Consider the following 17,876-nt stretch of genomic DNA (forward strand, 5'->3'; position numbering starts at 1 on the left):
GCTTTCTGAATTACCAGTAGCGCTAAATTAATTAGCTACATACTTCCGAGAATTTCCCCAATTTGTCCGGGTATTGAAGGACATAACATATAATAATGCCAATAGATACTGAACTTGGATGTTTTTTTCTGTTCTCTGAAGATTTAACTTCGAGTCACAGTTCCCTGGACAAACACTACCAGACGTGTCTGCCTTATTCTTCAAATCTCAAAAGTAATTGAATTTGGTAAAGAATGCATGCAATTAGCAGGTATTTCAACCAAGAAAAAAAAAAAAAAAAAAAGAATCTGCTTTGTCTTTTTCCCTTGATTTCCAGAGCAGTCTCGTAAGTTTTGAAACACAAACCGGGAACTAAAAGTAGAACTTTTTTCATCCCCAGAAGGCATCTGTGCAAATCTAATGGCACTTTGCAAACATTTCACATGGCAATGAATGCTGAAACTGATGGGATCAGATCTGGTTTGAAACTGTTCTTGCTGATAAGTTTCTAAAGCATTAGGCAGAAGAGTTCTAGCATGATTAGAGAAATGAGAGCCCTATTGCCTTTCTCTCTATGCAGTACAAGGAGAATGAAAGCCAGCAAGCATGAAGGAAAGCACTTTGAAGTTGAAAAGTTTATGATCTATATCTCTCTTTGGGTTCCTTGGCATGCTTTAGAAATGACCACAAAATGTTTAGGCTAAAACTTCACTTTTACTTCATTGCCTCAAAGTAAACAGTTAAACTGATTTTAATTTGCATTATTTTAGTTGTTCTGAGCTTCATAGAAAAGAACGTGATTGGTGGGAAAGAAGGAAAGCCAAACCACAGCAAGTGTTCTTTTTCCTATAGTAACTAGCTTTATGTGGGGGTCTGAAAAGCAAAGAAGCTGTATTTCCATTTCTTGTCTTTATAATTCCTATGATGGATTGACAGACAAGCAAGAGGATGTATGACTTACAGCACTCTTCAGATGGTTCCAAAAAGCCATTTTTTAAAGAATTGGAGTATAATTGCTTCACAATGTTGTGTTAGTTTCTGCTGTTATTCCCACTGCTGAGCATGTACTCAGAGAAAACCATAATTCAAAACGACACATGTACCCCACTGTTCACTGCAGCACTATTTACAATAGCCAGGACGCAGAAACAGCCTTAATGGCTAACAAAAGATGGACGGATAAAGAAGATGTGGTGCACATATGCAATGGAATATATATTTAGCCATAAAAGAATGAAATGGAATCATTGGGAGAGATGTGGATGGACTTAGAGACCATCATACAGAGTAAAGTAAATCAGAAAAAAAACACGAATATAATATGAAACCTAGAAAAATGGTACAGAGAAACCTATTTTCAGGACAGGAATAAAGACAAAAAACCACTTTCCAGTAGTGTCTTCACATGGTAAGGGCTCTTTTCCATCAGCAACATAGCTTAAGAGCCACTATATTTTATTGGTCTAAGGTGCCTTTTTTTTTTTAACATTTTAAGATCCTAGTATCAGGATCTGTTTTACATTGATGGCATTTTACAATTAATTGGCAGCAATTGTCTTGAATAGTAATGCATGAGGTAATGCAGCCTTACACAGTTTGGCATCTGGTCCCATCACTTCATGGGAAATAGATGGGGAAACAGTGGAAACAGTGTCAGACTTTATTTTGGGGCTCCAAAATCACTGCAGATGGTGACTGCAGCCATGAAATTAAAAGACACTTACTCCTGGGAAGGGAAGTTATGAGCAACCTAGATAGCATATTCAAAAGCAGAGACATTACTTTGCCAACTAAGGTCTGTCTAGCCAAGGTTATGGTTTTTCCAGTGGTCATGTATGGATGTGAGATTTGGACTGTGAAGAAAGCTGAGCGTCAAAGAATTGATGCTTTTGAACTGGTGTTGGGGAAGACTCTTGAGAGTCCATTGTACTGCAAGGAGATCCAACCAGTCCATCCTAAAGGAGATCAGTCCTGGGTGTTCATTGGAAGGACTGATGCTAAAGCTGAAACTCCAGCTTTGGCCACCTCATGTGAAGAGTTGACTCATTGAAAAGACCCTGATGCTGGGAGGGATTGGAGACAGGAGGAGAAGGGGACGACAGAGGATGAGATGGCTGGATGGCATTACTGACTTGATGGACTTGAGTTTGAGTGAACTCCAGGAGTTGGTGATGGACAGGGAGGCCTGGCATGCTGCGATTCACGGGGTTGCAAAGAGTCAGACACGACTGAGCAACTGAAGTGAACTACCTTTGATGAAATATAGTATTTATTATAATGCTTCCTTGAATGGTTTTCTCAGCCACTAGATTGCTCAGTTTATTTCTGTCTTCAGCAAAATGATTTGTACAAACTTTACTTCCCAACTCATTACTGCTTTTAAAGAAGTTCTGGGATTTCTGTGTACCCAACAATAGTTTAGGTGTTGGGAATTCGGGATTTAAAGATAGAAAAGCCTAAGTTTCCAGCTGTAGATATTCTAAGTAACCAGAGGTGGTTCTCCCGTTTGTGCACACTGTCGTCAGAGTGATACATGCGTCATGAATGAATGTGGAAAACTAAGAGCCCTAGAGTAACCTCAGAAATGTCCTGCTACAGGAACACCCACAACTCTTCCTTACACTTTCCTATTTTCCTGAGTTTTCTTTAATGTTACTTTCACTGCTGTTCAGTCGCTCAGTCATGTCCGACTTTCTGTGACCCCATGGACTGCAGCACACCAGGCTTCCCTGTCCTTCACCATCTCCCGGAAGTTGCTCAAACTCATGTCCATTGAGTTGGTGATGCCATCCCATCATCTCGTCCTCGGTCACCCCCTTCTCCTCCTTCCCTTAGTCTTTTCCAGTGAATCAGCTCTTTGCATCAGGTGGACAAAGTATTGGAGCTTCAGCCCTTCCAGTGAAAATTTAGGGTTGATTTCCTTTAGGAAACTGCTGTTGTTTAAATAGGAAATGCTATTTAATAAGATGGAGCCATCCTTGGGTCAAGACAATAGTAACATTCTTTTATTATATATTTATTATCTAACTGAATACCTTAAATATGTACAGTTTATATTATATCATTTATACTTTGATAAAGGTTTATTTTTAAAACAGGAGTCATAGTCAAAAGACAATTCTTATAATGGAAGTTTGACATTGTACAGAGTTGGACAAGACTGAAGCGACTTAGCAGCAGCAGTGAAAACATAAACCAAATAAGTCCTTCTGAGATGCAGGAGTATTTCAAAGAATGGATACCCTTGAGCTTCTTTGTTCTGAGCCTTGAGGGGAGAATGAAGTTTCCAGGCAGAACACAGAAGATGGCGGGACATGCATCCAAGAATGAGGACAGGTTCCAAAGGCTCAAAGCGCTCCTGCACAGCAGTCGTGACATGCCTCTCCGCCCTGGGTTATCAGAACTTATATACACATCATCTCCTCTGCTGACTCCCTGGGCTGCCAGGCGGGGAAGGCAGGGGCTTTGTACACTCACTTCTGTAACCCCTGAGGACCCAACAGGGAGCCTTGCAGGTCTGGTGGAATGTTCCCAGAGGAGGCTGAAATGACAGTGCCCAGATGGGGCCAGCCACTCTCCAGGCAGCTACCCAGGGATGGTGTTCACAGAGAGAGAAAAAGCCTTTGAGACAGAAGCTATAGCTGTAAGAGCATCTGAGTGTCTGACTTGGGCAGCAGGAGACACGAAAATGGAAAGGACTTCAGCGTCTGGAGCTTGTTTCCCTCTGAGCCCAGCCAGGCTCTGGCTCAGTGAGGGATAAGGGATCTGCATGGTCTGTGCCCTCCTCCCCCGCCTCCGCCCGCCAGTCTTGCAGCCGGCTGGGCAGGGCAGTACTGCTTCAAGAGGTAGCAACCATGGGCCCTGTCGTTGGCAGCAGAGAGCTAATAAGAATGCACTCAAACTTGGGTGGAGCCTCATTACACCTTCCACCAGCAGACAAGTGATGCACTCTCCAGATCAGTTAAGAAGGATACTGGGGCATCATCTGTACCCACAGAGTGGGCCAGTCCAGGCACGTGGGCTCCATTTGTGGTCAGTGCACCATCCAGAGGATGTCAGCTAGAGACGTGGGATGACGCATTAGGGGCAGTCTTTATTGCGTCTCTCCAAAGTCTCTTTCCCTCCAGAGAGCAGACTTTGATGGTGATTTTTTTTTTTAAACCAATGACTTTAACCATTTTCTGTCCCTTTTCACTCCGCCATCCAAAACAGAAATTATCATCATTAATGACACAGATGTGTTCATTAAATTTTGAAATTTACTGCTTATGAAACACATGGTCTTGCAATGTGTAATTATCATTCAGGTTCTCTGAATGATAGCTCATTTTCAGGTCTCAAGAGCCTGTGGTCAGTAGTCATCATCTGGGTTTCAAGATGTCTGCAGTGCGTCAAGCTGTAAAATGATCTATGTCCCAATAACAACAGCAAACAATGTCACAAAAATTTGTACCAAAATTTTTTTCCCCAAGAATGGTCATAATGTTGAAAACTATCTCCGTTACCATTCTTCTTCATCTGACGGTAAATGAGTCTTCACTGCTCTGGTACAAGACATCTCCGAAATACCAAAATCTGCAGATGGCTCAAGGGACTCAACTACATGAGACTCAAAGTGTGTTTCATGTATAAGAGCTCACTCTAATTCATGTTCAGACGTAAACTCTACATTGGTTAGAAGGAGTGAGAAATATCCCAGTCCGTTTGGGGAAGTTAACTATGGATGTCCTCTTTGTAACAGCAACCATGCAAATTGGCCAAAATCATTTCTGAGGATTAGATTTTAGCCCATCATCTCAGGAACCATATTTTATCTTTAATACACTGTTTCCAAAAGCTGAAGCTTGGGTTGAGAGTTAAGCTTATTTTTCTTCAGATAAACAGCTCATTTCTACCAACATTAACATTAAAGACATCTGTGTATGACTTAGTCTGCTTACTAGAGTGGAAAGCCAAATTTCTTACCCAACCCTTACCCACCAATCTGAGTAAAATTAAAATAATAAAGAATAAATAAAATATTCACTGCTTTTTAAAATAATTTAAAAAGCCATAAAATAGAAGTTGACTTCATTTCACTGGATTTTTGTCCCATACACTGAAATTGTAAATGAGTTTCACTGGACTTTATGGGTTTTTTACATTCCTACCATCTCAATACATTGTTTTATAACTCTCTTTATTCATATTAAATAGGAATTTTGCAAGGAAGGTACTCAGTCTTTCAGTCGTGTCTGACTCTTTGCTACCCCATGAACTGTAGCCCACCAGGCTCCTCTGTCCATGGGATTTCCCAAGCAAGAGTACCGGAGTGGGTTGCCATTTCCTCCCCCAGGGAATCTTCCCAACCCAGGGATTGAACCTGAGTTTCCTGCATTGGCAAGCAGATTCTTTACCACTGAGCCACAGGAAAGAGCCAAAGGAAAGAGGATGTGAATTCCCAAACAGAATTTAGCATTTCACTTTAGTGGAGATAAAATCAGGCTCAATCACTGTTTACCTGATCAGTGACTGAACTCGAATACTGCGCAGTCCTGGCTTTCTGCCATCCCAGGCGTGTGGAAAGCCATGATGATCTCCTGTCCACCGCCGCGAGAGTGGCAGCAGTCGCTCAGTGGAGTGTCCCTGGTGGGATGGCTGCTCATCCACAGAAAGGGTGGGAGTGAAGCGTTAGGTTAACAGTCAGTAAGACAGAGATCCCAAATATAAGAACTAGAGCCATGAACTTCACAGAAGACACAGAGACTAGTATTTCCAACCTTGGATTTAATGGTGAAGTCTCAGATATGACCCCCAAAGCACGGGTAACAAAAGAAAAAAATAGATAAATTGGACTTATTGGATTATGATCAGTGATTAGGTTCTGAATGACCGATAATATATCTCATTTTGAAAGTCAAACTAAAAATTAAAACCTTGTGTGTGTTAAAGGACATTATCAATAAAGTGAAAAGACAACTGACAGAATAAGAGGAAATATTTGCAGATCACTCATGTAATAAAAGTCTGGTATCCAGAATATATGAAGTACTCTTTTGACTACGCAACAAAAAGGCAAACAACCCGATTGAAAAATGGACAATGTAATATAAAAAAGAATATGTGCATATGTGTATGTGTGTATATAACTGAATCATTTTGCTGTGCACCAGAAACTAATACAATATTGTAAATCAACTATACTTCAATGAAAAAATAAAGATAATTTTGATACTATTGAAAACAAGAAAATGGACAAAGTATTTGAATACACATTTATCCAAAGAGGTATACAAATGGCCAAAAAACATATGAAAAGATGTTCGGCATCATAGTCATTAGGGAAATGCAAGTCAAAACCACAATGAGAAACTGCTACATACCCACTTAAATGCCTATAATAAATTTTTTTTGATTAAAAGAAAATAGCAAGCTTTGGTGAGGATGTGGAGAAATTGAAACTCTCATACATTGCTGGTAGAAACTCAAAACGTTTCAGCCACTGTGGAAAAGTCTGGTGGTTGTTCAGAAAGTTTAATGTAAAATTAGCATATGACCCTGCAACTCCACTCCTAGATGTATACTCACAGGATTGAAGAAGGGTTCAAAAAGTACACGTGCATATGTGTTTGTAGCAGCACTACTCACAACTGTCAAAAGGTGGGAGCAGCCCACGCGTCCAGTAACAGATGAATGGATAAACAGATTGGTGTGTGTGTGTGTGTGTGTGTGTGTGTGTGTGTGTGTATACATGTATAATAGAGTATTATTCAGCCATAAAAAGGAATGACACATTGACATACGCTATGGCATGGGTGAACCTCTGAAACATTATGCTAAATGAAAGAAGCCAGACAAAAAAGGTGACATATTGTACCATTCTATTAATATGAAATACCCAGAATAGAAGAAGCCATAAAGACAGGATGTAGACTGGTGGTTACCAAGTACTGAGGAGATGAGGAAATAGGGAAGATGATGAATGGGTAAGGAATTTGACTTCGGAATGGTAGAAATATTTTGCAATTAGAGGTGGTGGTTTAGTACATGGGGACTGTACGAAATGCCACTGAACTGTTCAGGTTAAAGTGGTAAATTTTATGTTATAGGAATTTCACTTCAGTGAGCAAAACAAGAAGTCCACAATACAACATAGAAGTGATTGTGAGCTGTATACCAGAACTGCTTAAGGAACGCGAAAATGTTTCTACTTATGGTAGCTGGTAGAGATTATGATCAGTGATTAGGTTCTGAACGACCGATAATATATCTCATTTTGAAAGTCAAAATAAAAAGATTACTTTTCTAGACCTCTTATAGTTTGGGTATTTATGCTTGGATCTATGATTTAATTAGAGTGATTTTAAGATTAATTCATATAAAGGTCAGGGTTATTTTTTTCCATTAGATATCCAGTCATTCTGTTATTCCTTAAAAGCAGTGCTGTCCTGCAGATATATAATATAAACACATAAAATTTTTAATTTCATAGTAGCCACATTGAAACTGTAAGAATAAAGGTGTGAACATAATTTTATCATGTAATTTTTATAATCTCATATAAACAAAATAGTATTGTTTCAATACATAATCAATATTAAAATGTTAGTGAAATGAAGAACAAAGTCTAATGAAAAAAATAAGAAAATTAATTGATAATTCTTGTTTTATTTTAGGACTCTCAGCTTGCCTCCTCTGGACACAATAATCCAAGTAAGAAATGCTTCTTTCTGTAGCTTCATATGTAGGGGTGGAAGTGGGTGAAGAGTGGGGATGCATGCAATATATAATAGGTTTAAAAGAACTTCACTAAGACAAAATCAAGTGGGGAATATGAGGGCCATTTGTTAAAGTGCTGCCCACATGGATAAGGTACATCGTGACCTTGAATGTTCTATCTTTATTCAAGGGAAATAGGGACAAAATATCACTTCCCTGGTGGCTCAGATGGTAAAGAAGCTGCCTGCGATACAAGAGACCCAGGTTCGATCCCTGGGTCAGGAAGATCCCTTGGAGAAGGGATTGGCAACCTACTCAAGTATTCTTGCCTGCAGAATTCCATGGACAGAGGAGCCTGGTGGGCTACAGTCCATGGGGTCGCAAAGAGTTGGAAACGACTGAGCAACTAACACTTTTTACTTGGGGCCACAGTATAAAATGGTGAATTTCAAAGTAGCCCTAGGAGGAAGTAATACCATCCTTTCTTACAGTTGGCCTCTGGTGTGTATGAGGGGAAAATATTTTTAAAGGCAACTAATGAGTTACCTAAATTAAAAGAAAATAGGTGGGCAAAGAGAACAATCAGAATATCTCATGATAAATGTTCTTAGAATCCATGAAGAAACCATGCCCTCTTCTGGGGAGAAAAAGACTAAAGTGTCCTAGAAGGAATTTCGTTGTTGAACCCAGTGTATAATAAAACACTGGGGCTTCATCATCAGAGAATATCATTCCATGAAGTATTGTTTTAATTCTCTTCTTCAGCAGTGCTAATTGGTATTAATATTTTCTTGAGCATTAAAAATGCATAAGCCACCCCATCCATGTCATGTAATCACACCCACAGAGACTGGGCTTTGTTCGTCTCTTGACCAGCCAGTTGGCTAAAGAGCATTGCTTGCAAATTTCAAGGCTGTGTTTGAACGTGAAAATCACTCTGAGCCAGTAGATGTGTCTGGGGCTCACCCACTGAGCATCTGTGAGGGCAGAAAGATTATGGAGAAAAGACATCGGGACAAATGCATTAGAAAGCCCTAGACTTTTAGTGCACAGCTAGAGGAAAGTCAGGGGAGGGGGATGATGGCGTAATAGTGCATAGGCAGTCTCATTAATTATCCCCCCCTTTGTTGGAATGTGCTGTGAGCGCAAGCACCAGGGAAGAGGTGAAATTCCAAGGGACTTGAAATCTATAGAAATTAATAAGTATAATAGTAAGGAAAGGAATCAGGAGATGCATGGTTAAGTTCATGAGGTGTGCAGGCATCGGCATCATATGCCAAAGACGAGAGCATACAGAAGAATGGCCTTTGCTTTCCTCACCATTTCTTTCCATTTCAACTTAAACAGCTCAGGGTAAAGGGAGGAGATAATAGATATAATAGAATAAATGTACTTCCTCTCAGCTTGGAGTCTTTGACATAAAGAAGAACAAAGGAAATAGCTGTTCAGTCCCTTCTGTGTTCAGGCTCTTCTTCATGTCTGCTCTTTCATTTAATCCTCACAGTAGCTGTATGAAGTAGGCATTGCAGCCCCATTCTGCACAGGATGAAAATGAGATTCTGCAGTTAATACCTAGACCATGGTCACATGGCTTAAAAAAGGTGACAGGATTTAAATTCAGGGATCTCTGTCCCAAAGACAATAGGCTTTCCGTCCCATAACCTTGACCCCAAAAAAGTTGCTTCCATCCCTTCCGTGTGAGATTAAATTCCTGTCCAAGATTCTTGTTTGCATCTGGCCTATTTTTTTTGGCACGGCATGACATTTTCTTTCTGATTCTACCATTGAGATAATGTAAGCATGCCTACCTTCTTTGGAATTGTGAGTGGCACCTACATGATATGGCATAAACCACATTCTGGCAATTCATCATTTAAGGATATTTGTCATTGACTTTCTCTTTTCTAGGGGTAAGGGTTTTTTTCTTTTTTTTTTCCAAATAAAGCTTCTCCCATTAAAAACAAAAGATAATATTATTATTTAATCAGTGATGTGGTATGTTTGTGTATACAAGTGTGTGCATACACACACACCCAAAATGGAATGCTATGCAGCAAAAAGAAAAAAAAATAATTGTCAGGCGAGTGTATGCTCCTCGGTTTTTGTCTCATCACAACAAAGATTTGGAGTGATGGACATTAAAGCCCCCTTGGCGTGTAACAGCTTTCGGCTTTTGGATAGACCGTGTTATAGCTCTCAGGTCTCGAACGGACCGTGTTATAGCTCTTAGACAAATCAGTGTTACAGCTCTCTTTTATTTAGAAGATAGCAGGAAAATCCATCTTCAAGGCATCAGGGCGCGTCGATCCAAAGACACGAAGAGAAGAGCGCCTCAGCGCGCGTGAGAGAGAGAGAGAGCTGGCTTTGGCTCCTCTTTTTATACGTGTTTTTTTGTTGTTTGTTTTTTTCCTGGGCCTGTCCTGTGTAAACTGGGCCAGCCAGGAGTATTGATTGTTCTACCCGAGGTCCTCACTCCGGTCCTTGGATCTTCCTTTGTTCTATTTTCGCGGGCTTCTCTCTTCCTCGCCTTTTAGCCACCGCTGTTCTGGATTCCTTTTCCCTCTTCTGACTACCTAGCAGAATGAAATGCCATTTGCAGCAACGTGGGCGAACCTAGAGACTGTCATGCTGAGTGGCATGAGTCAGGCAGAGGAGAGAGACCATGATATCACTCATGGGTAGATATAAACTGTGACACAAATGAACGCATTTACAAAACAGAGCCACAGTTACAGAGACAGAAAGCAAACTTACGGTTACCAAAGGGGAAAGTGGGGGAACAAATTAGAAGTTGGGGTGAGCAGATACAATTATGTATATAAAATAGACAAACAGCAAGATCCTACTGGATAGCACAGGGAACTATATTCAAAATCCTGTAAGAAATCCTAATGGAAAAAAATAAAAATCCGAGTGTCCTCTGTCGATTATAGCACCCTGGAAACTTTACAGAGCGGGTCCTACCAGCGTCTCCTGTGCTGTTTCTTGCATTTAGTTTGGAATAATTACAGTTTGGGGAATCATGACTCCACTAAGTATGTAGAAAAGAGGAAAACACTGAATTTCAGAGAAACAAAGTGTATCTTGATGGACTGATCTTCCCCGCTCTAGGTCAGTGCTTTTTTATTTTTGAAATTAGAAAACTATGTTATGTAGATACTAAGAGAAAAGAGTGTATAAATTAAACAGAAAATTATTTTTTAATCCAAATCTTTTAAAAGAGAGCTACTTTAGCAAGCTTCAGTTCAGTTCAGTGCAGTCGCTCAGTCGTGTCCAGCTCTTTGCGACCCCATGAATTGCAGCACGCCAGGCCTCCCTGTCCATCATCAGTTCCCGGAGTTCACTCAGACTCACGTCCATCGAGTCCGTGATGCCATCCAGCCATCTCATCCTGGGTCGTCCCCTTCTCCTCCTGCCCCCAATCCCTCCCAGCATCAGAGTCTTTTTCAATGAGTCAACTCTTCGCATGAGGTGGCCAAAGTACTGGAGTTTCAGCTTTAGCATCATTCCTTCCAAAGAAATCCCAGGGCTGATCTCCTTCAGAATGGACTGGTTGGTTCTCCTTGCAGTCCAAGGGACTCTCAAGAGTCTTCTCCAACACCACAGTTCAAAAGCATCAATTCTTCGGTACTCAGCCTTCTTCACAGTCCAACTCTCACATCCATACATGACCACAGGAAAAACCATAGCCTTGACTGCTGATTACCAATTAATTTAATATTATAAAATGGCAGCTTATTAAGTGTTGAGAAACTTAAACATTAAAATAGGTGATGCATGTTTATAGTTTCTTAAAGGTGTGAGAATGTCCCATTCTTGTGTCAGACTGAGCATAAGCACTTCTTTCCCTCCTTCTGAATCTGCATTAAAATAACCAAAAGCGGCAGTGAAGGAAAGAAATCCATAATAGCCCTGAAAACAGGAAAGAATTTCATTAGCAAACCAGAAATTCAGCCGAGTTTCTGGAAAATGGAGAGTGGATGGGACTGTGCTGTTAGATAATCCTGGGCAGGGAAGGTGATGGCTCAGAAAAAAGAAAATAATGAAACAAACAGAAACAAGCCATAGTGGTGGTGGGAATGTCCTTCAGAGCTCACTCCAGGAGAGGCTCAATTCCCTCTCAACCCCAACAGAGAAGAGGTGTGGACTGTAGACAGTGATGGGAACATGGCTGTTCTTCCAGCCTTTATGCCTCCACTCCCATCTTGGCAGGTTTTCATATGGAGCTTTCAGTGTGGTTTTCCTCCCCCAGAAACCAACGTACAAAAAAAAAATAAATAGTAACATTTGCCAAGAAAATTAACAGTTATCTAGAACTTCTAGCTGGGAGCTGGTACCTAAGAGAGAGGGACTTTCTTGGTAGCTCAGCTGGTAAAGAATCTGCCTGCAATGCAAGAGCCTCTGGTTCAATTCCTGGGTCAGGAAGATCCCCCGCAGAAGGGATTCTTGGGCTTCCCTGGTGGCTCAGACAATAAAGAATCTGCCTGCGCAGACAGTAAAGAATCCGCCTGCAATGCAGGAGACCTAGGTTCGATCCCTGGGTTGGGAAGATTCCCTGGAGGAGGGCATGGCAATCCACCCCAGTATTCTTGCCTGGAGAATCCCATGGACAGAGTCGTCTGGCAGGCTAGAGTTCGTAGGGTCACAAAAAGTTGGTCACAACTGAGTGACTAAGCACAGGCACATACATGCACCTAAGAGAGAAGCAGAGTAGATTCTGAGATAATACCAAACCTTGAAAACATACATCTATGGTTCAGTTCAGTTCAGTTCAGTCGCTCAGTCGTGTCTGACTCTTTGCGACCCCATGAACTGCAGCACTCCAGGCTTCCCTGTCCATCACCAACTCCTGGAGCTTGCTCAAACTCATGTCCATCACGTAGCTGACGCCATCCAACCATCTCATCCTCTGCCGTCCCCTTCTCCTCCCGCCTTCAATCTTTCCCAGCATCAGGGTCTTTTCAAATGAGTCAGTTCTTCACATCAGGTGGCCAAAGTATTGGAGTTTCAGCTTCAGCATCAGTTCTTCCAATGAATATTCGGGACTGATTTCCTTTAGGATTGACTGGTTTGATCTCCTTGCAGTCCAAGGGACTCTCAAGACTCCTCTCCAACATCTAAGGTTGGTGGAAGAAAAATCAGTTTTTCTCAAGAGGGAAATAAACCAAAATGCTGTACACCCAGACTAAACTACGTCCTATTTTTGCTGGGGGTTCAGAGGACAGTCAGGACTCCCAGCTTGTCTTGAGAGTTTTTCTCTCCTGAACTCTAATTAACATACTCTGTCCACTTAGAAAAAGCTGTAAATCAGCCTCTTCCCTACAAGGGAAACATGTTAGCAAGATAGATCAATATACTAATACAGAAAATCCACACCAGTAGCTTTTTAACCAGTTTGAATTCACATTCAAAGAGGTGAATACATAACCATGAGCAACAAAGAAAAACACTGACCCAGAGGAAATCTACTTAATTCAAGAAACAGAAGAAAACATTTTCAAATGTGACTGCAGTCTTCAGAAGCAATTGAAATTATTTGCATCAAATAAAAAGAACAGATTGGTATGAAAAAGAAGCAGTTATAGATCAAATGAGTACTTGAGAATCAAAGATAGAGTTGACAAAATTTTTAAACTTAATAGAAATGATGGATAATAGCTGAAGTCCAGAATATAAGGTCGAAAACATTTTTTTCCTAATTTAAAGCAAAAGCAATAAAAAAAATGAAAGGAAATTAAAGCACATGAAGATTCGTCATTACAGAAAGATCAAATCTGGCTATTTAGAATATACCACACAAAGAAACTAGAGAAGAACAAATAATAATAGAATGAGAATCCCTAGGGAAATGAGCACTGATTATCAAAATATTTACATGCAATAAAACAAGAGACCTTGAACAAAAGCAAAGAAAAACAACAGACAGCCAAGAATTAAAGAGACCTCCAAGGACTTCAGATACTGGAATTACCAAGCTCAGAACATAAAGTAAATGTTAATTTTCAAAAATGAGAGAATTGAAAATATGGTAGCAAAAGTATTTGAAAGTCTACTAATCAGAACCTCTACAGAAATTAAAATTTCTTTGGTTAGGTTTAACTGTAGTTTAGATATAGGTGAAGACAAAGTAATGAATCAGGAAACTGAACTTAAGAAATTACCTAGACTGCAGTCGAGAAAGGATGTTTAAAAACCTGGGATATAAAGCAAGAAGGTTTAACATACATTTAACTAGAATTCCAGAGAAAGATAAGGTGAGAGAGGGAATGTTCAAGGAGATGACGGCTGAGATTTTTCCACAATTGAAAGACCCTACCTTGCAGATTCAAGAAATCCAATGAATATTAAGCAGGATAAAGAAAAACAAGTCCACACTAGACACATAATAGTTAAACTGCAAACCACATAAATAAAGAAAAAATTCTTAAAATACCATTTAATAAGGAAGCAACAGTTAAACTTCCGGTTGGCTTTTGACAGCAGCTGTGGGAACCAGCAGACAATGAAATTATAACTTCATTTTTCTGTCTGTGGAAACTGACAAGGTTGATTCTCACATTTATTTGATATTACAGAGAGGCAAAAATACATAGCTCATACTCTTGAAGAAGAGCGAGGCTGAAGGCTTGTGTTACCAATATTATGAATGAATGAGTGACTATTTTGGCTAAGTAATAAGATGGTAAGGGACAGGGAGGCCTGGCGTGCTGCAGTCCATGGGCTTGCAAAGAGTAGGACACGACTTGGCAACTAAACAACACCAAAACTAAGTAATGAAGATAATAATAGACAAATTGGGCAGTGAAACAGTATAGGGGAAACAGACCCACAGATGTATGAAAACCAGATTCATGTCAGAGCTAACAGTGCAGATCAGTGGAGAAAGAACGGGCTTCTTAATAGATCGTGCCCAAATAACTGGTAATCTACAGGGAGAAAAAGGAAGTTAACTCCTACCTCACATCACATACAGAAACTATTCCAGGTATTTGCAAAAGACCTAAATGGGACAAGTAAAATTATACACTTTCAAAAGGGTATAGAGAACATCTTTCTGGTGTATTTCTTAAATAAAACACCAAAAGAAAGTGTCAAATAAAGGAAAATAGCAGGTTTTTATTGATGCTTTTGAACTGTGGTATTGGAGAAGACTCTTGAGGGTCCCTTGGACTGCAAGGAGATCCAACCAGTACATCCTAAAGGATGTCCCAAATATTCATTGGAAGGACTAGTGCTGAAGTTGAAACTCCAATACGTTGGCCACCTGATGTGAAGAACTGACTCACTGGAAAAGACCCTGATGCTGGGAAAGATTGAAGGCAGGAGGAGAAGGGGATGACAGAGGATCAGATGGTTGGATGGCGTCACCAACTCGATGGACATGAGTTTGAGCAAGCTCCAGGAGTTGGTGATGGACAGGGAAGCCTGGCATGCTGCAGTCCATGGGGTCGCAAAGAGTCGGACACGACTGAGCGACTGAACTGAACTAAATAAGGGGATGCTGCACAGCAGTAGGATGAATGAACCGAAGCTAGGTGCGTCATGTTGGCCGAATCTAAAAATCATACTATTGAGTGACGGAAGTAAGTTCCAGAAGAATGCATACAGTACAAGTCCATTCATGGGAAATTTAAAATCAGGAAAAACTGAAGACTATTTTGTTTACAAATAAATACAGGACAACCAAAACTATCAAGAAAAGTTGGAAGATTAACACAAGATTCCATTACTCGCTAACTGGAACTCAATAGGACGCAGGCCTAAGAGGATTCTGGGTTATTTATTGTCAGTGTCCCATTTCTTGGCTTGCAAGGTGTTTTCACAATTAACCTAATTTACTTCTTAAAAAATGTGTGTTTCTATGGACTGTAGCCCACCAGGCTCCTCTGTCCATGGGATTTCCCAGGCAGGAATACTGGAGTGGGTTGCCATGCCCTCCTCCAGGGGATCTTCCCAGCTCAGGGATCAGTCTCTTGTGTCTCCTGCATTGGCAGGTTTGTTCTTTACCACTAGCACCACCTGGGAAGCCTATATATATATATATATACACACACACATTTTTACACACATTACATGCATGCTCTATTGAACTTCTTTTTAGAAAAAACATAGCCTTTGTCTGAGACAAATTAATCTATGCCACAGTGAGATGTAAGAATGAAAATCCATTTGAAGTAAATGCTGGGAACCAAGTTTAGTGACAGTCCCTCTGCACAGGTCCAGTCTTTCTACTGTTTCTTAGAGATTAATATTTATATTGCTACAATATTATAAATTCCATTATTCATATATAATTTTTCTCATTGGCCTATAGGCACTTCCCAAAATTAAATTATTCATCAGATTAATATTAATAAGATGGCTCAGTAATTACTGAACAGAGTATAAATATTTTAAATCTCGACTATGCAAGAAGAAAGGTATAGCTGTGCAGAGTAGGATGTGATGGAGGGGGGAGCAGGAAGGAAGAATAAATGGGGGGGCTTCTTCACTTTACATAGTATAAAAGAAAAGGTACTGTCAGAAGTTGATTAATCAAAAAATAGAGGATTTAATTTGTTTAAAGTTAAAATACCCACTAGACATTAAAAGGGCTTCCCTGGTGGCTCAGATGGTAAAGCAGTACAGGAGACCTGGGTTTGATCCCTGGGTTGAGAAGATCCCCTGGAGGAGGTCATGGCAATCCACTCCAGTATTCTTGCCTGGAGAATCCCCATGGACATAGGAGCCTGGGGAGCTACAGTCCATGGGGTCACAAAAAGTCGGACACGACTGAGTGACTAAGCACAGCATAGACATGAAAGATAGTTAAAGAACTGGCAACAATTGTAAGAAGGGAAGTGGTCATATAAGTATATTAAATACCTTCTCTCATTTTTCATATTAGAAATTATTATGTAGTCTCTGAAGTTGACTTCTCTAAAAATAAGTGTATTATTTCGCATAATGGTTGTTACCATGAGCACAGATTACTTTTACTATAAAGAAATGCTGTAGTATAGCATCAGTTTCCTTCCCAGCAGAATGCAGCCCAGGTCTACTTTGATTTCCTTTTCATAGTACCACTTATGTAGAGTGCAGTAGTACTCCAGTAGTGCAGTCATTTTCAGTTAAATTAGACATTATCTATCTTTCCAGACAGAGTACACACTATATAAGCCCTTGGTACATTTATTGGATTAAACATGTAGCTACTGGACCTTTTTAAGTGGCCTATTGGAGCCTCAAAACTTTCATACGTCAAAGTCGGTATCCTTCTCAGTGGAATGTGCACATACGCCATTCTCCTCTTTCCCACTATCGCGTGGGATTCTGCGGTAATGAAAGGTCATCAGACAGCAGACATATACTGAGTGTGTATATGTGCTTGGTCCTGTGGAAGGCTCAGGGAGACAAATACAGAGCGTCAAGCTGAAAGAACACATGAGATGAACATGGACACATTGCTACATTTAAAACGGATAACCAGCAAGAGCCTGCTGTACAGCACAGGGAACCCTGTACTCAACATTAGGTAACAACCTAAACAGGAAAAGAATCTGGAAAAGAAGGCTGTTTTTCACTCGCTAAGTCATGCTCGACTCTTTGCCATACCATGGACTGCATTATGCCAGGCTTCCCTGTCCTTCAGTGTCTCCCAGAGTTTGCTCAAATTCATGTCTGTTGAGTTGGTGATACTATCCAAGCATCTCATCCTCTGTCACTCGCTTCTCTTCCTGCCCTCAATCTTTCCCAGCATCCGGGTCTTTTCCAATGAGTCAGCTCTTCTCATCAGGTGGCCAGAGTTTCAGCTTCAGATACATGTATCTGTATAATTGAATCACTTTGCTATACACCTGAAACTGACACAACGTTGTTAATCAACTATACTCCAACATAAAACAAAAAGTTAAAAAGAAATTTAAAAAGAAAAAACACAAATAATATAGATATACATGTACATATCTATTTACATGTGTGAGTACATACGTGTGTGTGTATATATAATTTTTCTTTCTATGGCTCATTTTTTCTCTCTTCCTATCTGTAATTATATTTCCTCAAAAGATCAATTCAGATCCCTTCCAAAGGACAGCAATGTGGAATCTATTGTGAAATCAGCTGAAATAGTCAGAACGACCCCCAATAGTCCTGTTTGGTGGTAGCAAGGAAACATCTCCTGAGCACCCAACTGGAAAGTCTCTTCCTGAGCACTTTTT

At 40.3% G+C, this 17,876-nt stretch overlaps 1 protein-coding gene across 1 annotated transcript in view; it reads left to right on the forward strand.

Annotated features, from left to right (window-relative positions):
* Positions 1 to 17,876, forward strand: part of AFF3 (ALF transcription elongation factor 3) — a 565,373-nt gene that overhangs the window by 368,656 nt on the left and 178,841 nt on the right. Inside the window, exon 7 of the mRNA XM_068973380.1 lies at positions 7,635 to 7,671. Coding sequence (XP_068829481.1) covers positions 7,635 to 7,671 — 37 coding nt within the window. The remainder of the gene's footprint in view (positions 1 to 7,634; positions 7,672 to 17,876) is intronic.

This window comes from Capricornis sumatraensis, chromosome 1 (genome assembly GCF_032405125.1).
Source record: "Capricornis sumatraensis isolate serow.1 chromosome 1, serow.2, whole genome shotgun sequence".
NCBI classification, from domain to species: Eukaryota; Metazoa; Chordata; class Mammalia; order Artiodactyla; family Bovidae; genus Capricornis; species Capricornis sumatraensis.